Here is a 22,140-nt window from a genome sequence, read left to right as displayed (position 1 = left end):
CTATATTTTCTAATATTGGCCAAAGACAGAAGTACGAAAGTCATTGTTCAGCATAAATCTGAATTCTGACATAAAGTTTATGGATCAAGTGTTGTGGAGAGTTCACACCAGTGGTTTCTTGTTGCCAAAGAAAATGTAAAGAACTTTGTCTGGGTCACTTGTAGAAATCACCGCAGAGGTAAAATATTAGCTTATTAACAAAATATCTCAATCCAGACAGGTGATTCACTACGGCCCTGTAAGTATCTAGCAAGAGTAATATTATTAGTTGCCTAAAGTATTTCACCCTAAGCTTTAGAAATGTGGGAACACGAGATGAGATAGGGTAGAAGTTCCAGTTGAAGTTGCTAGCGAGAGGGGTAAGGATTACTAATAAAAATCCTTACACAATTTTCTCCTTTTTGTAAGGATTTCTACATTACACGCAAAGAATGCAAGGAAATAGCAAATTATATGAAAGAATGGCTTTTATATATTTTGACAATTTCAAATGTGTTGAAAATAATTCTGTCTTCCTATTTTATCGATGAAACTGATTTAGGCTTCAGTCCAGCCTTTTACTGAATTTTAAATTAGCTTCTTAGGGCATAAGCTTGTGAGATAAAGAGGGCTCAGTATATGCTCTCCCAACAGATGTCCCAACATAGTCGGAAAGAGTTACAAGAAAGAGTTACAATGTGATTCTTATTTTTTTACATACTCTTACTATGTAGCTGTAGCAAGACTTCTTAAGTTAAACCATTAAGATTTTTTTAAAATCCCCTTTAAAAATTAACCCTTGAAAGATCCAGCTGGGTCTTAAATTTTGGACTATATTGCTTACATTTAAAAAAATAAATAAAAAGGCAGTGGTTCCAATGATGTATTTTGGAGATCTTCAAACCTTACAAATGTAGCAAAACTTTTTTAAAAAGTTGAAAGCCTGTCAAGGTGGGAACTTATTACGGTTCTCGAGTCATCGGGTATTCACACCGGCCCAAGGATTCAAAATATGTCAGGCACAGAAACGTTACTTAGCAAATAAAATGATTCCCAAAAGATGGAGGGGCTGGGCGGAGGGGGGTGGGGGTGGCTTTTGCCAAACTGTCCTGGTTTATAATTTCCAAAGAGCGTTACAGACCAGAAGCAACCGTTAGGGCGGCCACACCAGCGTGTCCCTCGTCGGCGTCCCAGCCGTGGAACTCCCGCAGGTTGGGTCGCCTCTGCGCCCCTCGGGGCCGCACGTCCCCACCCCCGCACGGAGCAGCCCGCACCGGGCGTGGGCGCTCGCCCAGGATTGAGGCGTCTGGGCGCCCCAACCGCCGCCACAACCTTTCCTCCCGCCCCAGTGCCGCGATCCGCAACATTGAGTCAACACCACGGATCCCTGTGAAGTTGTGGGAATTATCCCATCGCTGACTCCCAGAAGGTCGGCCAGGCTGTGGAGGACTGAAAGAGCTCATCTTAGGTTAGGACGCTCACTTCAGAGGAACGCCAGCTCCCGGGACGCGTTAAACGCGGCCGCGGGGAGAGCCGGGTGGTGCAGGCGGACGTGGTGCGGTGGCCCAAGCGAGGAGGCAGAGCAGGGGAGTCAGTTGTCAAAAGCGGGGCTAGGGCTCGTGGAAAAAGTGAAATTCCCCGCTTCCCTCCTCTCCTGTGGGGCTCACACGCTCCTCACTGCGCCCCGACTCACCTAGCCGCCGTCCCAACGCCCCACCCGCGTCCACCCCCCAGCTGCTAACCAGCAGACTTTAAGACCGCGAGGAATCCGCCTAAGGAGGCGGCCGGCTAGCAGTTGGGCGTGGCTTCTCAGAGAGCGAGGGAGAGAGAGGGAGAGGTGGCCCCGAGGGCGGGGAGACCTACGCCACCGCCGGCTCAGGCCGCTGATTGGCTGGAGCGCCTGCGCGGAGTCAGCCAGCGGCTCCGCCCGGCACAGCCGCTCCTCCTCTCCTCCTAGTCGCTCGGTCTGCACCAGCTCGCGAGGGAACCGCTCCGGCGCCGCCGCCCAGCCCTGTGAGGACGACAGCAGAGAGGGAGGCGGAAGGAGGACACGCTCGCCCGCTCCCACCCGCACCAGGGCTCGCAGAGCCGGCGCGGAGCCCAAAGGGAGGAGCCGCTGCGGGCACGCCCCGCCTCTGGCCGGGGAGGAAGACGCCCGCGACCTCGCGGGCCGGCCGCCGCCCCCTTCCCCGGCGGAGACCCGCCCCTGGCCCCGGCCTCCGCGGGCGGCATGGAGGAACCCCGCTCTTGACGGCCGCGCCGCCGCCTCGGCCCCCGCCCCTCCTCCCAGCCCTTCCCGCTCGCCCCCGCTCGCATGTCCCCGCCGCCTTAGCCGAGGATGCTGAGGATGAAGCTACCGCTGAAGCCGACGCACCCCGCGGAGCCGCCGCCCGAGGCGGAGGAACCCGAGGCGGACGTGCGGCCGGGCGCTAAGGCGCCACCGCGCCGTCGCCGTGACTGCCGCCCCCCGCCGCCACCGCCCGCGGGCCCGCCGCGGGGACACCCGCCGCCGCCGCCCCGGGGGCTCGGGCCGCCTGTTGCCGGCGGAGCGGCGGCAGCGCCGGGCTTGCCGGGCGGCCCCGGGCCCGCGGCGCCGCTGCGTGAGCAGGAGCGGGTGTACGAGTGGTTCGGACTGGTGCTGGGCTCGGCGCAGCGCCTGGAGTTCATGTGCGGGCTGCTGGACTTGTGCAACCCGCTGGAGCTGCGCTTCCTCGGCTCGTGCCTGGAGGACCTGGCGCGCAAGGACTACCACTGCCTGCGCGACTCGGAGGCCAAGGCCAACGGCCTCTCGGACCCGGGGCCGCTGGCGGACTTCCGAGAGCCCGCCGTGCGCTCGCGCCTCATCGTCTACCTGGCGCTGCTGGGCTCCGAGAACCGTGAGGCCGCCGGCCGCCTGCACCGTCTCCTGCCCCAGGTGGACTCGGTGCTCAGGAGCCTGCGCGCGGCCCGGGGCGACGGCTCGCGGGGCGGCGCGGCGGACGAGCCCGGCGAGCGCGGCGACGGGGAGGAGGACGCCGAGAAGGACGGCTCGGGCCCGGAAGGCAGCGAGCCCCGGGCCGGCGAGGGGCTGGGCTTCAGGGCCCAGGAGGAACTGCTGCTGCTCTTCACCATGGCTTCGCTGCACCCGGCCTTTTCCTTCCACCAGCGGGTCACCCTGAGGGAGCACTTGGAGAGGCTCCGCAGCGCGCTCCGCGGGTGCCCGGAAGACGTGGAGGCGGAGCGGTGCCACTTTGCCGGCCCCCTTGCCCAGGTAGGGCGTGCGAGCCCCCCGGCCCCCGCGGGGCCGTCACCGCCCCCGCGGCCTCCCCGGCGCGGCGGTCGGACCCCCCGCGGCGCAGGTGGCTCGGAGCCCCCACCCCGCGCGCCCGAGCCCGTGGTACTAATCTTCCCTTTGCTGAGCAGCTCAGCTCCACTCCGCCCCTCTCCGCCCCCCTCCCCCGCACACAGTCACCGCCATAACAGAATGCTCTAGAAGTCTCCTCCGTGCCGGAACTGCCGCGGAAAACATGGAGCCCTCGGCCCGGGGCCTCCTCTCGGATGAAGGGTCTAGGGACCTTGTTGGCTTTGAGCATCTCCCGAGCCCCAGGTGCCGGGAAAGGCGAAGTGCCGGAGGAGCCGCGGCGGCAGCCGCAGTCTGGCCTCCGCTTGCACGTTGTAATGCTCCGCCGTACCCTCGGCCAGGTGACCCAAGGTGCGCCCCGCCGTGCTGCCCTGTCTTTGGCACAAAGGGGCTTTTTTTTTTTTTTTTTTGCTAACTGTGCCTGAGTTAAAAGGGGTCGTAAGGGTCTTTTGGCTCCTGCGTAGAGAACTGGACTTCCTGGAGAAATGCGAAGTGGATGGAGACTTGCGAAGTGCCTCAGATTAGTTAGGTGGCGTAGGTTGCGAGGGTGAGGAGCCTCTCCGGGGGCTGGCGTGTGGGGCCTTCCCCTCTGGCCCAACCTGCTTTCTAACGGGCTTGAGGCGAGCCTGCAGGCTTGGGTCCAGGGATGTTTGTCGGGCCTTTGCTATCAGCATCAGTATCGTTTTCGAAAAAGTTATTAAACACCCACGTGTTGTGAACGGGAGTCCAGATGGGTCACTTATTGCAAATTATTAAAGATTAAATTTTTATAGAGCCATGAAAGCAATTTAATGATATGGGCCCCATATAAAGTCCTTGAGCGTGACTATTTAATGGAGGAGAGGGGAATAGGTTTCAGAGTAAAAACTATGTACAGTAAGAGTTCACAGTTATTCGTGGTTCACAGTTATTTAAAAGGTATTAATTTGGACGCCGTACTTTTCAACTTAAAGTGATTTCCAGGATAATATATTGGAAAAGGGTATTTCCAGCTCTTGTTTGAAAGTCAATTCAACTCACATATCTGCTGTCATTGATTAATACCTGGAGCTAACACTGGGCCTTGTATTTATCTAGTGGTTGTGCGCACTCCATTTCCATAGAATCAAGGAATTTGGGTCTGGAAGGGATTTAGCGGTAATCTAGGTTGAATCCCTCCTTTTAAAAACAAGTCTTCTGTGAAGTGACTCACATTTTAGGACAAACTCAGATGTAGTAACGCCCAGTATTTTCTTGGTGAGCTTGAAATTTTATCTTACAGTGTTTATTACTAAGTAGCATATAATTATGGTTAAAAAAAAAAAAGCCCTTTCAATTTTTCAGCCTATTCACTAAAATAATTCCGAAAAGTCCTATACGCCACTGCCATTAAATTTGGAGAAGAAATCCTGAACTCAGGAGCAATACTTATATTTAAATTTTTTTTTCTTGTTACAGCATATATTGTAAAAATAACCTTAGATTGTTAGTATAATGAAAATGTCACAATGAAACCATTTAGGTTATTCATAGGATTGCAACAAGGTTATTAACCAATTTCCGATTTAACTGTTAGGAGTCTTTTTTTTCCTTTCCCCCTTAAATTTTGTTTGTGATGCAAGTGTTGGAAGGCGAGTAGACAAGGGGGAGATGCATGCAAACCAGAGTAATGAGGTTTTTATCTTGACTGCAGTGTGTGGCCTTTTCTGGCAACCGGTGAGTGCTGGAAGGAGTGGACTAAGTGAGGCTGGGCGCGCTGCCGCGGATTTCAGCACTCGTCAGCCAGTGCCCTGTGCTGTGGGCATGAGCTGAGGTGGGGGAACGAACCACAGGACGTAGGCGTACTACAGGTGACGCTGAGGGCTATCTCTGGACACCTGGGTGTTCAGTTTTCTCCAGTAGTTTAGGGTTACCATAACAAATCATTTGTGTCTCATTAGGTTGTTAACGACCCCGCATTTGCTACTTGTTAGCGTGGACTCCGGCTCCCCCAGCTATGGCATGTTAATGGCCTTGAAGACATTTGCGCGGATCTTGTTGCTCCCAGGCTGTCACTCCAGAGGCTGCGGGGGGTGGGGCGGGGGAGGGGGGGCAGGGGCGGATTGACTTCAGTCCCTACTGGCTGTCGTACCACCCAGCTGTTCCTCGGCCTTGCGCCGCCGATGCTCCTGTGGTGGGAGTGCTCACCTGCAGGGAGGCTCCCGGGTCTCGCGCGCCTTAACGCCCTGGTCACGCGCAGCCCTGGACCTGCGAGGGACGATTGGGGGACGGCCCCGCGTGGCTCCTCCTCTCCTCCTGCAAGATGGCGGCCGAGCACCACCCACGTGACTGGCGCGCCGGCCCCGCCCCCTGGAGGGCGGGCGGAGGAGCGGACTGGCCCGCCTCCTGGGCGTCCCTGGGCCTCTGCAGGGCTAGGCCGGGGCTTTCTGCCTAGTGGAGAGCCACGCGGAGGGTGTGCTCGGGTGGTGCGAAGGGGAAGTTCTCGTGAGGCAGCATTTTACTGCCCCGGAAGTAACCTTTCAGACACATGTATGACACTTTTTAATTGCTTAAGAATCATTCTATTTCTTACTACTGCCTAAATAGCATCATTCTAAATGGATAAAGTAGGGCTAATATTCTAATTTTCTTTTCTTGTATCCAATACTTAATATACAGCAGCTTCTTGTTAAAACACATTTTTTTGAAAACACGATTACAGGTAGAACAAGTGCTTTCATGTGAATTTTATATGCTTTCAAGTTGACCGGGCCCAGCAACTGTTGAGTCGCATACCATGGTTATGAAGTTAATAGTTGTGACAAGTCCACAAACTGAATCACTAGAATATACTTATCAGGTCATTTGAGAAAAAGGGAGAAGGATTAAACAAATATTTCTAACAGTAACATTTCTAGAGTTTTCCTGTGTGGTTTGGATGATTTTAGAGTAAATGTTACATTGGATTGTAATTGTTGGCATTGCTTTTTGGAGACTTGTGTATAAAGCTCATGTTCTTCACAACTGCAGTTGACTGACAGTCACTTGCATAAAATTCAATGAGTAGGCCAGTGGGCAGTAGTGAAAACACTCATTTACAGCATACATACTAGGAAGTTGGGGTGATTGATGTAGTTATGTGTAAGAAAGTTACAGACTGTGAATATAGCATAACCGAAAAGACCTGGGTTTAAATATGGGTCCCTTGTTAAGAACCCAAACTATAAATGATATGTTAGCAATAGCAAAACAGTAAGCTTTTTTGTTTTTGTTTATGTTTTGCTTTTTTGTTAAAAAAAGGAAAGACAGTCAAGCTTTCTCTTTGAATGCCTAAAGACACTCTTAATTGTTCATGAAAATGAATACGCATTACGCTTTTGGAGATTTAATCCCCAGTTAGCAACATAAAGGTGAAAAAAGCATAGATTCTCACAGTAGTGGTTAGTGGTTAATGTCCTCAGTATGGCAGTCTTTCTCTGGAGATTTTTTTTGTATCCTCAAAAGTTAGTTGTTTGGCACATTGTACTCATGTTTGAATTAAAAATAGAAATTGAAAACTTTTGATAGTAAGAAACAATTATCTTGTGTCTTAGTGTTATTTTAACTCGCAAAACATATTTGAATTCACAAAAATAAGTGGCCATGAGTCCTTTACTTACAGATATCAATGAAGTTACTAAAGAAGAAAACTTTTCAAAATTGTTACTTTCTCATAGCATACGTTAATTTGCTATATTGTTTTTGACAGAGCAAGTACCTCAACTCATATTAATAATACAGATCATGTATTGGTAATGTTGGGGCCTGAAAAAGAAAACTTTCATTGTTTTAGCATAAATGCCCTACTCTAAGATAACTTGAGTGTGTAGGTGGTGACCAGAAGCATACTGTTTCCCCAAAAATAAGACCTAGCCGGAAAATAAGCCCTAGCATGGTGTTTTAGGAGGACATCCCCTGAACATAAGCCCTAATGCGTCTTTTGAAGCAAAACTTAATATAAGAACCGGTCTTATTTTTGGGGAATCACGGCAGTGAGAGCACTGACTTAAAATGAGAGGGATTGGTCAGGATTTCAGTTGTTACTGTGTTAGGCGCTAAAAAGATGCTTCTTAAAAATGATTTTTAATTGTAATGCTCCTAGGTAATAAATACCTTTATTTACTTTGTTGGCCTCTGCTGGGAGATTTTACAGTATCACTGGGGCTGTGGGCACTGTCTGAGAAGGCTTTCCTCCTCCAGGAGGGGTAACAGTGCTGACTTTAGGATTGTTAGGATTAAATGAGCAATTACTTGTAGAATAATTCCTGGCTTGGGACCTTCAATATACGTGAGCAATCACACGTAAAAGTTAAGACTTGCTTGGAAGGTGGTAGAGGAGTAGGTACAGCATCTCCCAAGTTGAGACCGGAGATCAGAACTAGCCATGTCTTTTAATGGGAAATTTTAGATTGGTTTGGCTACAGCAAAGAATAAAAGCACTTCACTTATAATTAAAAGCTTTTTGGAAAAGGCTTTTAGAATATCAAAGTTAAGAGGTGATTATTTTAGGGAGCTACAGGGTATCCTCCCCCAGTTACTTACATTTTTCTGTGCAATGGTTTTTCTCAGGTAAGGAGAACCTGGGGAAAGTCTCACTTATACCTCCGTGAGAAGAAGGTGGTGGAGATAGACAGAAAGATAGTTCTTTTTCTCAAATTAATCGGAGATATATATATATATATATGTGTGTGTGTGTATACTTTTAATGATGTTTTTATAGGGGAGGGGACAGGAAGTGTTGCAGAGGCTGTCAAAGGCCTTGAAGCGTGATCGCCATGTTTCGTAGCGCACTGGACTTGGACACTACAATTCCAGCTCTGCCTCTAGCTCTTTGATGTTAACCAGGCCACTTAAATACCTGTGCGCAGTCTTATCAGTAAAATGGGGATGATAGCGGCCTTTTTGAGGTTGTCTTGATTAAATTAATAAGATAATGAGATCAGGTGCATAGTAATTCACGTACTGTCTTGAGCACAAGTTCTCTGTTGAGAATGATACTCAGTGCCTTTTTCTTTTCCATTAAGATGCAATCATCCAAGTTGTATCAGTTGCTTTCAGGAATGGGTTCTTTTTTTTTTTTCACTTAATGAAAGTTCATATGGTGCAGTATTTTCCATATTGTTCTCTACTACCATACATTTAAATTGATCAGTGTTCAGGAAGGATGGGTAATTGAAAAGTATTTGAGACACATTTATTTGGGGCACTTATTATTTTTTAATAAGCCCACAGCTAATATATATATTTTTAATTTTATTGGGGAATATTGGGGAACAGTGTGTTTCTCCAGGGCCCATCAGCTCCAAGTCATTGTCCTTCAGTCTAGTTGTGGAGGGCACAGCTCAGCTCCAAGTCCAGTCACCAATTTTCAATCTTTAGTTGCAGGGGCACAGCCCACCATCCCATGTGGGAATTGAACCAGCAACCTTGTTGAGAGTTTGCGCTCTAACCAGTGGAGCCATCTGGCCGCCCCTCCTGGCCAACCCTCTGGAAGCTCAGCGGCAGCTCTTGTCTTCAGTCTAGTTGTGGAGGGCACAGCTCACGGGCCCATGTGGGAATCGAACTGGCAACCCTGTTGTTCAGAGCTGGAGCTCTAACCAACTGATCTATCCGGTCGCCCCTGGGACACTTCTTTTTGTTAATCCTTACATTGTAAAGATCTGGTATGCTACAGATAAAAGAAGCCCAAAGGAAGCATTTCTCTGGGTCACAAATCATTAAAGTACATGTTCTGCTCATATTGTTTTGGGGGATATAAATGGAGAAAATACATATTTTGAATTTGGATTATCATTAACTGCCATGCAACCATAATCTACTTAAGTCTTTTCCCAGTCTTCACATTTAGCTGGAAGACTATTCTATAATTTGAAGCTATTTTGCATTTCTGTTAAGTTACATAATTTTTCATTCAGAGCGTAGACTGGAATCCATGGATGATTAAGGAACTTTTTTTTTTTTTAATTTATTGGGGTGACAATTGTTAGTGAAATTACATAGATTTCAGGTGTACAATTCTGTATTACAAGGAACATTTTTTAAATATCTTTTTTATACGTGCTATTAAATTGAGAGTGGGGATCAATGTTAATTTTTAAGCTTATTTAATGGTTTTGTCCGTGGAGAAATACTAAGCCAAAAAAATTTTTTTAAGAGAAGGAGAAAGGGCTGTCCTCCCCTCAAAGCAGATGAGCCTCAGTCTTCCCAGCACTCTTTCATTAAGGAGGAGTGCGTGGAGCAGCACTTCTTTAACTCTCAGAGAATGTCTTGTCACGAAAACCTCTTTCACCCCGTCTGTGTAAACAGTCACTCTAGACAAGGAGAAGCGCCCAATGGGGTGTTGATGGTACAGGTGGCAGAGCCCCTGGGCGCTCAGCATTCCGTTTCCTAGTGTTCTGCCTCTGCTGCAGGGAACGTTGGGCCTTTAATTCTCTTCTAAATGGCTTGGCTCATTAGAAGTGTTTTATGCTTATTAAGAAATAATTCCTTTGTGGTCAGATTTAAGTTTTTGAAAAGGTCACTTTTTGGCAAGTTATTTAGTCTTTCCAGTTTTCAGACTGCTCAGTATAAAATGGACATCATCCCCATTTATTGTAAATACCGTATAACTGCTGTGCAGATGAACAGGTTAATGTGTATGAAAACGCTTGGTAAACCATGTATATCCATTGTTGAAAGGGTGACTAGCGCAGTTTGGTTGCAGTAGATGATCAGAAATAGAGAAGTTTGAAGAGATGATAGGGATTGGGTTACAGAGGGCCTTGAAGGCCAGGTGAAAGGAGTCAGTTGCCTACAGTTTGCAGTGGGAGCCAGTGCAAATGTGTATGTGTGTGTGCACTTGTGCTCTGTCTGTCTGCCTGAAATGGCCACTGTCACTTTAAACTTAATATGTATGGAAAGAGTGCATCATTGATTTAAAAAAAAAAAAGTCTTCCAGACGCATCCATTTCTCTCACTGTACCATCATACTTCTAGTCAGGCTCTCGGATTTGCTTGATAACCGGAATTTTATCCTCCCCTCATTTCCTGAATCCACCCTTTCCTCATCCTGGCTGACTCCGTTTGCTTTTGGGACTTTATGCCTAGACTTACATAGCCATCTAACTCATTCGCCTGCTTTCAGCCTTCCCACCTCTCATCTGTTGGATACTACTGCTAGGTACATCTTCCTAAAGCAGTATTTCATTCATGTTATGTTTTCTTGCACTGATGGAGCCTGGTCACTAACAAGTCTTTGACTCAAAATCCCTTTCTCTCATACGTTCTACCTTTCATTCAAGGCTGGCTCAGCCCTCATCTCTTGCATGATGTTCTCAGAATTGTCCCTGTGGCAATCTTCTCATAAGATTCTTTGCCACCTCTGAATTCCAGTAGCACATGTATTCTCGGTTACAGTTTTAGTATTTCTATCATACTCTGAATTATTTTTAATGTATGCAGTTGACCTTCCGTCCTGGATTTTAGGTTTCCCAAAGGCTCAGGCATCACATCTCATTTTTTGTCAGCGTTGCATATATCGTAAGTGCTCAGTCAGAATGTCCTAGGCTTAGGCTTTTCACATAGCGCTCTGAAAAATGCCAACATGATAAATTGCCTTAAGACAAAGTGCATTGGGAGTGATTTTTTGGGATCTTGTATTGAATTATATTTATCAGCTATTTTATAAAAATATTTGCAGCTGTATAGTATAAGCACAAAGGTTTTGGAAATAAGAAAAGGAGTTGTTCCTTTAGATAAAAATCATGGAACAGCATAGATTTGAACTGAATTTTCAATGGATGAATGTTGAATACTTGTGCTTATTAATTACTCTTCAAAATCACCATATGTCTTCCCTAATTAACCAAGCTTTTGCATGTGGGAGGAGCATACATTGGGGCAAACCTATGGGTGATGTTTGATAGAATTGTAGACTATTTTCTTATCGTTTGAGTAGCATCTGGAGTTGTCGAGTGTCGATCTCCAATTTAGGATTTGCTTGTGGGAGGTGGGAATCAGATTTGGGGGCTGCCAGCCCAGGGCTGTAGCAATTCTTGGTTCAGCCTCTTAGTTTTAGGGTAAAAGAGATCTTTTCTCTTCTGTGGTGGGAAAACAAAAGATTGGTAAAGGAAACACAGAGGGTGGTGCTAAAGGGACTGGGGAGCCATTACCACTCCCCCTCTGCCCTCTAGACCCTGGAGTTCTGTGGTCCAATAGTTTATATTAGTCCAACGACAGATGGTGCTTATTGAGGTTGAAATAGAAACGTGAAGGGAGTTTTACAAGGAAACTAGCAAGGCCAGTCCCTAGGTAAAAACTGGCCCTCACTTCTTTTCCCTTCTGTACCTCACGCTCCAGAGACCTCCGTAGCCTATCAGTACCCTTTGGCCAGGTCTTCCTAATTGTGTGTCCTGCAAGTTTAGTTTTCTAGGAAAGGCAATGATATCAACAATTTTAATGTTTCTATTTGTGATAAATTCTTAGAGCTCCCCAAAATACATAGTTACAGTGATGGGTTTCCTTCCACCATCTTTTCCGCCCACCCAGTTCCAGTCTACACAGATGTCCCGTTAAGAACAACTGGTACAGCTGCTATGACAGTGGCCTGGTCTGGTCAGTGGCTGTCGGGGGGTAGGGTATAAGCAGACTCTGTAAATCGTTGGCCCTTCGCCCCATGTTCAATAGCTAGAGTGCATTTATGTAGCCTTGCTTTTAAGAGCGTTAGTTCTGCCACACTGGTCTTGCTGAATCACCTTATCCCCACATTTCTCATTAAACTAAACAATAAGTTACATGGAAGTGTGTCCATGAGCATAACAGAAATCCATAGCACGCTGTTTCTGAGCTGCTGATTCGTTGGTCTTCTTCTCTCTGAACTGTTGTCAGTTTGCTTGTTTGCAGCACAACTTCAATACATTTACCAGCCATGTTTCTTCTCCCACCAGAGTTTGCCTTTTATCAGGGGCTATAAGGTGACTGAAGGCATTACTTTGGGTTGGGTTATGCTATTTCATTGAGTAGAAATGAGACAAATGTCTGCCTTTTCTATCACATCCTCTCAAAGAGACAGTCAGTCAGTCTTGAATTCCTTGTAGCTTCTTCCCTCTTCCACCAAAAGGATAAAATTTGATATCTCGGTAATATTTGTAATACTGAATCTTTTCTAGCATTCAATGCAAGACTTTCTATGAATCTTGCTTAAATAATAGCGTATGCTTTGGTTTTAACCCTGGTTATTTAAAGAAGAGAATTTAAAATCTCTAGCTGTAACATCTTACCCCAGAATTTAGTGGTGTAAACCAACAACCATTTTATTATTATTTCTCTCAGTTGTGGACCAGGAATTTGGACAGGTTCCTGACAGTGAGGCTGACGTGTCTCTGCGGCAGGGTGTCTAGAGACTCAGCTGGGGACTGAAGTTCTCTCCCTCCGCTCTCTCTGTGTAGTCTCTCTAGCGCGGTAGCCTTCTTCATGTGGTTCAGGGCTCGAAGAGCAAGTGTTTCAAGAGGCCCGGACTGCAAGGCTCTTCTAGGCCCTGCCCTCAGCAATCTCACAACGTACCTTCTGTCACTTTCTATTGGTCAGACAACTTTCTAACGCCAAGCCAGGCCTGCTGGTTGGAGAAATAGACCCAGCTTTCAGTGGAAGGAGTATCAAAGTACTTTGGGTTATTGTTAATCTACCACAAAACTTAATAGGATGTTGTTGTTATATACTGATATTAATATTCTAGGTCTCATTTGGTGAACATAAAGACTTGTGAAATAGTAAATTTAGTAAAAAAAAAAAGGCTGAGAAACTTGATTCTTGCTTTTTTTAAATAGAGAATGTCTTGATATTTAAAAATTTACAGTCTACATCAAAGGACTAGAGGAAATATGTAGAACATTGTTAGATGAACTAAAATAAACTCCATCGATAGGCCTGTGTTAAAGTAAAATGAGGCCATTGGTACCTTAGTTCTCACAGTATGTTTTCAGTGAAGAGTCTTTTTAGGATTGTCCAGCCACTTGACTATTTCACAAACTTCCCCACGTGTAAGAAATCTCAGGTATGTAATTGTGATGGATCTACAGGTGTAAGTTACATCTGAGCAGTCTGGAAAGGATGGGGTGTCCAGCTCACCTGACACATGGCGTTGAGCTAACCAGGAGCTCTTACAGGTGGATTGCCATGGACAAAAAAAGCTTTCCTCAAATGAGTTCTAGAAAGGAGAATAGCGCACACTAATGTTCTGTGTGTTCTTGTGCATATTTTTGCAGACTTAGAATTTGTAAACTTCATTGTCCTTATAATCCAAGCAGACAAAAGTTCTCCCATTTTTCATTTGGTCCAGACACTTTGATATAACTGGTTTTTGTAAAATGCCAATTCTAGCATGTCATCTGTATTGCATTTTCATGGGAATCTGAACTTAATAGAGAAAACAGATATAATTCATCTACAAGATTGCATTAAACCCGTGGTTCTCAGGTTTTATGGCAGCCTTCCTCTGCTCAAAGTAAAGGAAGGCTTCTGTAACGTGTGGCAAGAGGAGACAGCAGAACTGGCCAACCATTCACTGTTGTTACTACTAGTGAACTCCATGATTCTAATCTCTGTTGCTCATGAGGGCTCAGATTACATTTGTATTAAACTAATAAAAGTTAAAATTTTATACATAATTTCTAAACTTAGTCTAAATGATACCTGCTGAGACTTGGGTATGGAACAGAAAACTTAATTAGTAGTATTTCATGGGTTGATGAACTTAGGTCCTTGGATAGAAACTCAAACTCCATTTTTCTCCGTAGGCTATTAAACAGGAGGCTTTTTCTTGATGGTTAAATTGTGTTCTTAAAGTAACTTCAGACTTTAAAAATGCCATTTTGATTATGAAGCGAACTGCTTTCTCATGGTTGCTTCAGTATAACGTTTGTGGGGGCAGATAAAATTGTTTTAATTTATTTTTTATTGTGGTAAAATACATATAACAAAATTTGTCATTTTAACCCTTTTTGATTGTACACTCAGTGGCATCAAGTACATTCACATTGTTGTGCGGCCATCATCACCATCCATCTCCAGAAATTTGCCCAAACTGAACCTCTATATCCATTAAGCATAGACTCCCCAACCCTGTCTTTCGCCAGCCCCTGGTAACCACCATTCTACTTTCTCTATGAATTGGACTATTCTAGGTACCTCATGTAAGGGGTGTCATACATTATATGTCCGTTTGTGCCTAGCTTATGTCACTTGCCTTAGTGTCTGCCGTTCATCCACGCTGTAGCATGTGTCAGAACTTTCTTCCTTTTTAAGGCTAATATTCAATTGTATGTATGTACCCCATTTTTGTTTACCAGCTCATCCATCAGTGGACATTTGAGTTGGTGCCACCTTTTTGCTATTGTGAATAATGCTGCTATAAACATTAGAGTACAAGTTATGTGTTCGAGCCTCACTTCTTTGGGGTATATGCCTGGAAGTGGAATTGCTGGCTCCTGCGGTAACTTGTTGAGGAGCTGTGCTACGATCTTCCACAGCAGGCCCCCTGCTTTACATTCCCACCAGCAGTGCGGAAGCGTTCTTCCAATGTGTCCACATCCTCACCAATACTTTTCTGTTTTTGGACAATAACCATCCTAATGAATGTGAAGTGGTATCTCATTGTGGTTTTGATATTTTTATTTCCCTAATGAAAACTTGTTTTTTTGCATATTTTGCATTTGTTTATTTTTTGAAAGTGTGATTTGTAATTTATGAACCACATATAAGCAAGGTAGGAAAATACTCTGTAAGAAATGGTTAACCTATTCAACTAAACTTCTTCCAATTAACACAAGTGTTTGAGAGGATTACAGTGCTTTATTGATTTTTAAAGTACCTACAGCATTGTTAGGCCAATGTGGTTTTATTATTCTGTATTAAACGATTACATGGTCTGGATTAGCATATACATGATTTTGTTATTATTAGAAGAATTCCTATATGTTCCTTTTTAAAATCAGTAATATTGAAAATTGCTGAATGCCATCATGCTAAATGTTTCAAAAGTTAGATGTTGACTTAAGAGGTCTGTGCCCTCTTTCTCATTATGTACCATTTCCCCGAAAATACCGTTTCCCCCGGAAAATAAGACCTAGCCAGACAATCAGCTCTAATGAGTTTCTTGGAGCAAACATTCATATAAGACCCGGTATTGTTTAATCTATTACATTATACCCTGTATTATGTTATATCACGTCACGTCATATCACATCACATCACACCTGGTCTTATAGTAAAATAAGACCAGGTCTTGTATTAATGTTTGCTCCAAAACACGTATTAGAGCTGATTATCTAGCTAGGTCTTATTTTCCTAAGCCGGACCTAGCCGGACCATCAGCTCTAATGCTTCTTTTGGAGCAAACATTAATATAAGACCTGGTATTATATTATACCTGGTATTATATTATATTATACCCTGTCTTATATAAAACTGGGTCTTATATTACTTTTTGCTGTTATGTTAAATTTTGCTCCAAAAGACGCATTAGAGCTGATGGTCCAGCTAGGTCTTATTTTCGGGGAAACACAGTAGTTCTGGTAGACAATCTTTATTTCCTTGGGTTTCTAAAGGAAGACAAACTACTGTGTAAGGCTGAAGCTTAGCTGTCAGGAGTATCTAATGTGATGCTTTATTCCCAGAAATAGAGCTGTCAGCTGGCAACTCAGACTCATTGTCAGGCCAGGATGCGTGATCTGACAGCAGAACAAAATTAGGATTCTTGGGAAGTCTCGGCTGTTCTGTTTGCTTCGTTTCTTTACACAATTTTAAGACATGAATGTATTTTTATCACAGATGTATAAAATTGTAATTGATAGTTGAAACTGAGGTGATTTTGGTCTGAGTAATGTTTTAAGATGCTGGACGTCAAGGGGAATAAGGTGTGAGTTTTAATAAAGAACTGTTTTAAGGCTGTTTTATTTTTGGTTAAACCATCGTGTTATAGTAACAATATCCGCACGGCAGTGTTTGAATTCTGGAGAGCTGTGTGTAAGATGACATGCTCTTTATTGCTTGAAGGAGCAGTTCTATGAGTAAAGCTTAGGCCAGTCACTAATGATTGGCTAAGCAAACTCGGTTGGATTAGAGTACCCAGTTGCTATTTAGATGGGTTAACGGTAGTAGACTCACTGTCCATACACGTTCTTGTTTACAAGGATTTGACACGTATTGATGATACCTTTTGTGAGACTTTTCCTAACAGAGCATCTCGTTAGACTGTCACTAAAGCCAAGTAATGATTAAAAGTTGCATAATAAAGTGAAAAATACAAGTACCTTACATATGGGGGATTAGCACAAAGGGTATTATCTTTTATATGTGTTCCTTCAATTTTGGTTCACTTTGGTATAGAATTGACACTGGCAATTCTGAATAGTAATGTGTAGTATGTCCCAAGAAAAGTGGGGCAGAGAGTAATTGATAGAATATTGCTGTTAAATGAAGATAAATATTGATACTTCTTCTTTTCCTTACTGTTCTGACACTGCGCCTTTCTGCCTCTACTGTGTAATGACCTATTTGATCTCTAAAACTTGCTATTAAAATGGCTGCTATTAAAAGTATAAGAACCTAGAGGATATTATGCTAAGTGAAGTAAGTCAGACAGAGAAAGACAAATGCCATATGATCTCATTTATACGTGGAATGCAAAGAACAAAATAACTGAACAAACAAAACAGAAAGAGACTCATAGATACAGAGAACAAACTGATGGCTGCCAGATGGGAGTGGGGGGTCGGGGCTCCGTGAAAAAGGTGAAAGGACTAAGAAGTACATATTGGTAGTTACAAAATAGTCAGGGGATGTAAAGTACAGCAGAGGGAATAGAGTCAGTAATATTGTAATAACTATGTTTGGTGCCAGGTGGGTACTAGACTTATTGGGGGATCATTTCATAAATTATGTCAATACCTAACCACTACCCTACACCTGAAGCTAATATAAAATTATATTGAGTGGCAGCTGTAATTGAAAAAAAAGGTATAAGACCTTAATCTGGGTTATTTTTATAGAATTTACTGTTCTTAGTCTGTGGTATAGATTAACATGTGCCCCTCTTCCTCATCCAGAATAACTCTGCTCATGGCGATTACATGCAAAGCACCGAGGCCAGTTTAATAGAACAAGCCCCAATACCTCATGACGGACTTACTGTGGCACCTCATAGAACCCAGCGAGAAGGTATGCTGTACTTTTTGTGAACTTAAAGCATCCATACATGGAAAGGTTGCAGAGTGCTGGTTGCATTGGTTAACTCTCCTCTTCTCTCTCCTTTCTGGAGCACAGAAATCCTACCGGTCTGAGGTTTAGCTCAAGTACCAGCCCTCCCCCTTCTTTGAGTCTGCGTCTGGCTCCTGCTCCCCTGCACTGGGCCCGTCCTAGTGCGAGCTTATTTGACTGCCTTGTAGTCAGTCGTCTTAAATCTGGTTGCATATCTCTGGAGGGCAGAGACCTTAATGTATTCCCAAGGTATTTAGTATTGGGCTTTATCTGTAGAATGTGCTCAACATCTACTGAAAAGGTGAATTTTACAGAAGCTCACTGCAAGAGAGTGAAGAAATGCCTTGCCAGTCCATGCTTCCTGCGATAATGCAGTTTTTAAGAAGGCTGGGATGGGAGAATAAAAAGACATTGCCGTGGAAAAAGAAATGAGTTCAGATACTGTCTTCTCAGCGCCAGGGAGTCCATTCCCTGTGTTGAGGGAAACGTTGAATTGGCAAGTGTAGACGGCCACCTAGGCAGCCTGGAAGAGTGAAGGAGAGATAAGAAGCAGCACACCCAGTGACAGCAGCTTTGAATTAACAGTATTTGTCTGTTTTTAGTCCCAGTGACAATCCTTTTGTGTAATATACTTTTCCTATGAGAATGTTCAATGTTTTAAAAAGTTTACATAATTACCATTTCTATTCAAGACTATCAAACTACTTGACTCATCGACTAACTGTTTCACCAAAGCTCACTAAACATGCAAGTAACTAAAGCAGTTTGGTTTTACAATGAAGGTCCTTTTAAAAAAAAAAAAATTTAATTTTTTTTTAACGTAAAGACTACATCAAAATGCTAACAATTAAGGTGGTGGTACTGCAGATGATTTTTCTTACGTTCTTACTTTTCAAAAAAAATGTATGTGATCTGTGCTTTTCAGTTTTAACGAGGGTTGGAGAATGGTCTCCCCTTACCAGCCATTCCTCACCACATTCTCTTTTTGTCTTACTCAGCTTGGCTCTGATAGATCACGGCAGGTATAACTTGCAATCAAGGCTGAAGACATCGCTGTGTTCCCAAACCCCACACTGCCCTAGTTGTCCCCTCCCTGTAGCCCCTGATTTGCAGAAGTGGAGCTGCTTTATATTTCTGAACACAGTTCAGATGGCTTTTATTTAATAGCATCATCCTTTACATAATTTAATAGAAAAGGTTTTGAAAGCAGCAGACCCTCCTTTCCCTACTTGGGCGGCAGTTCTGAGGAGGTACTTTGCAGGCTTCTCACCTGCCTTTTGAGACTTTCCTTTGTCTCTGTCCTCCTTGCTCCTCACCCAGTAGGAGGACATTGACTCAGAAGCAGGCATCACACGGTATATATTTGGAAAGTTGGCACAAAATACTGGTAGTGGAACCTCCTTAGTTTATTATGAATGTCTGTTTACCAGCAAATGTTTGTATCTTATGTATCCTGCTTTCTGATGACCCACCTTCCGTGATCTATAACAATCTTAATTCTTCCTGTATACTTCTGTTACTTTGTATATTCTCCTTCATCTATTTTAACTTCTTCCTCTAAGGCAAAGTGAATCCTTCCCTCTTCTCCATCTCCTGTCGCCCGAATCCAACCGTGACCCCAGTCTGTTGAGTCATTTTCCTAACTTCTTCCCCATGACCTTTATCATCGTCATTACTGCCAGCCTCATTATTGTTAAGTACTGCTTCTTGTGGAAGAATCTGAAGTGCTGGATTTATCGTAGTCTGAATTACTGTTTTGAAGATTAGCATCTAGAAAAATAGTCTTCACTCTAGGGGCCTTTCATTATTTACCTTTTTGATCTTTGGTGCTTAGTAGAGAGCTTGAAACAACTTAGGCACTCAGCACTCTGTGTGGACATAGAAAAAAATTACTTTGGGGATGGATGGCATATTGCTGTACTTCTGGGGTTTTTCACATTGTTTCATTATTTAAGGGCAGTGGTAAAGATGAAGATAAATAGCTTAATCATGTAGCATTTGTCACATTGGGTAACTGAAATGTATATCTAGTCTCTGTAGAACAAGTCAGTGTGTTTTCTTTCTTTCAGCTGTACACATTGAGAAGATAATGTTGACAGGAGTCCAGAGAAAAAGGGCTGACAAATATTGGGAGTACACCTTCAAAGTAAGCTACTCTCACCCACAAAAGATATCTCATGTACTGTGTTAAATGATCTGTTGGAAAGAATGAAAATGTATCTTCGGAAAAACTTGTGAGAGGTTTGCTAATTTAGAAAAGCTATACATATGAATATGTTTGTCTTAATTAAGGGAATGCTGCTTTCAGTGTGTAACTTGCATGGTTTGCCAAGTTTTAAAAAGTGTACCGCATTAAAATTACTCTGATAATTGTATTAAAAAGAAAGAAGAGCCTTGGATTTAGGTGTAAGATGTATCTTTAAAAAGTAAAAGTGAACATTTTCACCAGTAGTTTTTAAATCAGGGTCACGGGCCTTGTCTTTTCTTGGCATCGTTTTCCCTGATATTCTTCTCTTTTTCTTTGTCTGTGACAGTTGTATTACGTGGCCTTTGTTGCCTTGTCTTCTTATCTCTTAATTGCTCTCCAGTCATTCTGTCCTTCAGAGGGTTCTCATGAACTGTACAGCCCTGCTCTGTTACTCCCGCGGCTTCTTTTTGCCTGTTCTCTGTAATGTGGATTCCTTGTCCCCATTTCCCCATCTTCCTTATTCCTCCCTGGTTGGGCTTTCCTGTCAGCCCTTTCTTCTAAGGTTGGAATGTATACACCTGGAAGCCAAATGGAATGATGCCACATTTCCCTGCTTCTTCACCTCAATTCCTCTCCTAAGGTATTGCTTGCCAAACTTTAGCTGTACCTTTCTCATGACATCGCTTCTGATCCTCCAACAGAATTGTTTTTTCATTCATCTAAGGTATACTACCATGATAACTTGCACAGATTCTAACATTCAGGTTACACAGTTTTTCTTTCCAGTAGGTTATTATGTCATGGAGAGCAGGAGTCTTCATCCTCTGTCATCCACCGTATCTGACTTACTTAGTACATTTGTTGACTGCATTGCAGAACTCTGACTTCTGCTTTGTGGGAGAAATAGCCTCAATTTGCAGATTTTAAGTTCTTGCCTCCATCTTTCACTTGACAGTTTTGTAGAATTTGGCACAAGCCACTCTTTGCTCTCTGTGTTCAGTTTCACCAGCTTTCCTTTTGTTGCTGGAACTCTTAGCTTGTTCCTTCCTTAAGGTCTTTGTCCATTTTCTCTGAACCATGACACAGCTGACGTCTCTTCAACTCACAGACGGGCTCAAACACTGCCTTCTCTGAGGGCTTTCTTGGCACCGTGTGTTGGGCTTCTTGCACCGGACTCTGAGCTCAGCCTGCAGAGGCTTCGCTGCCCTGTCCACTCCTGTATCCTTTTCACTGAGGACAGGGTCCGACTCGAGTAGCTGCTGAACCGACATTTGAATAACGAAAAATCATTTTAAAAGATGTGCCAGTTAATAAGGATATTTGCTTTGAGGGTGCTAGATAATATTTTGTATGTACAGCAGGTCCTCAAATAACATCATTTCATTTAATGTTTTTTGTTACAACATTTAATGAGATACCCTAGGAACCTAACTCTTGTTTATATCAGTTAGCCTGTGGTAAAATTGGTTTCATTATGCGTCATTTCGCTTAAAGTGTCTGATTAATTATGATACGATCAGTTGGTAAAGCTTAGATATTAGCATAGTTCAAGTGTTTACTTAGCTCAAATAATTGTAAGGTAGAAATTATTAGTGGCCCACCGTCAGTCAGGTCCACTGAATTAAAAGTATCCAAGAGGTAAAGCGGCATGATAGGTTTCAGGTCTGACTCTTCCGCTTCCTGAGGGTCAAATCTAAGTAAGCTAACCTTGAGTTTTAGTTTCTCCAGTTTCTCTGAAAATGGAGGTAGTCACACCTGCCCCATCCACCTTAATAGGATTTTAAAGAATAGAGGTAAAAATGATATCTCTTCATAAACCATCAATCTCCATAAAAATACAACATGGTATTATCAGAGAAGGGCAGTTAACCCTAGTTATTTCTCTTAAGAAGGTGTATTTCATAAGGTCCAGGAGATAGAATTTTTATCTTTTCTTAGGGCATAGATGTATACTGTCAAAGCATCATTTTAGAGTCCTGCAACTTCATAAAAAGAAACATAAGACATTTCCCTTTCTGAAAAATTACTAAAATAGTCACATATTTATAAAGACAGCTTTTTAGAAAAATACGATGCAATTTGAAAGGCGTTATTAAAATTTTTCTGAATAGCATATGTCAATGTGCAGCTAATTTTAACAATTTTAAAGAAATTATGGCAATGCCAAATTAACTTTATATTTCTAATTGTTCATAAAATTTAAGTAAGGCCCTTTGTTTTACACATGGCTTTTTCCCAGCCGTTTCCCACCTAAGACATAACCATATGTGTGTTTTTTTTAAATCAGGTAAATTGGTCTGATCTTTCAGTCACAACAGTAACAAAAACCCACCAAGAACTACAGGAATTTCTACTGAAGGTAAAAGTATAGATTTTATTGTTAAAATGATTTTTACATAACATA

The 22,140-nt window shown here is 43.6% G+C and overlaps 1 protein-coding gene across 2 annotated transcripts in view; it reads left to right on the top strand.

Annotated features, from left to right (window-relative positions):
- Positions 1 to 2,204: 2,204 nt before the first annotated feature.
- ZCCHC2 (zinc finger CCHC-type containing 2) overlaps positions 2,205 to 22,140 on the top strand; it is a 52,804-nt gene continuing 32,868 nt past the window's right edge. For both annotated transcript variants that reach the window (XM_081078102.1, XM_081078101.1), the window contains exons 1-4: positions 2,205 to 3,229; positions 17,398 to 17,509; positions 19,618 to 19,694; positions 22,024 to 22,095. In XM_081078102.1, coding sequence (XP_080934228.1) covers positions 2,318 to 3,229; positions 17,398 to 17,509; positions 19,618 to 19,694; positions 22,024 to 22,095 — 1,173 coding nt within the window. In that variant the 5' untranslated portion in view covers positions 2,205 to 2,317. The remainder of the gene's footprint in view (positions 3,230 to 17,397; positions 17,510 to 19,617; positions 19,695 to 22,023; positions 22,096 to 22,140) is intronic.

The sequence above is a fragment of the Rhinolophus hipposideros genome, assembly GCF_964194185.1.
Source record: "Rhinolophus hipposideros genome assembly, chromosome: 17".
In the NCBI taxonomy this organism is placed as follows: domain Eukaryota; kingdom Metazoa; phylum Chordata; class Mammalia; order Chiroptera; family Rhinolophidae; genus Rhinolophus; species Rhinolophus hipposideros.
Note: the sequence above shows the minus strand (reverse complement) of the source record. Positions and strands in the feature narration are given on the sequence as shown.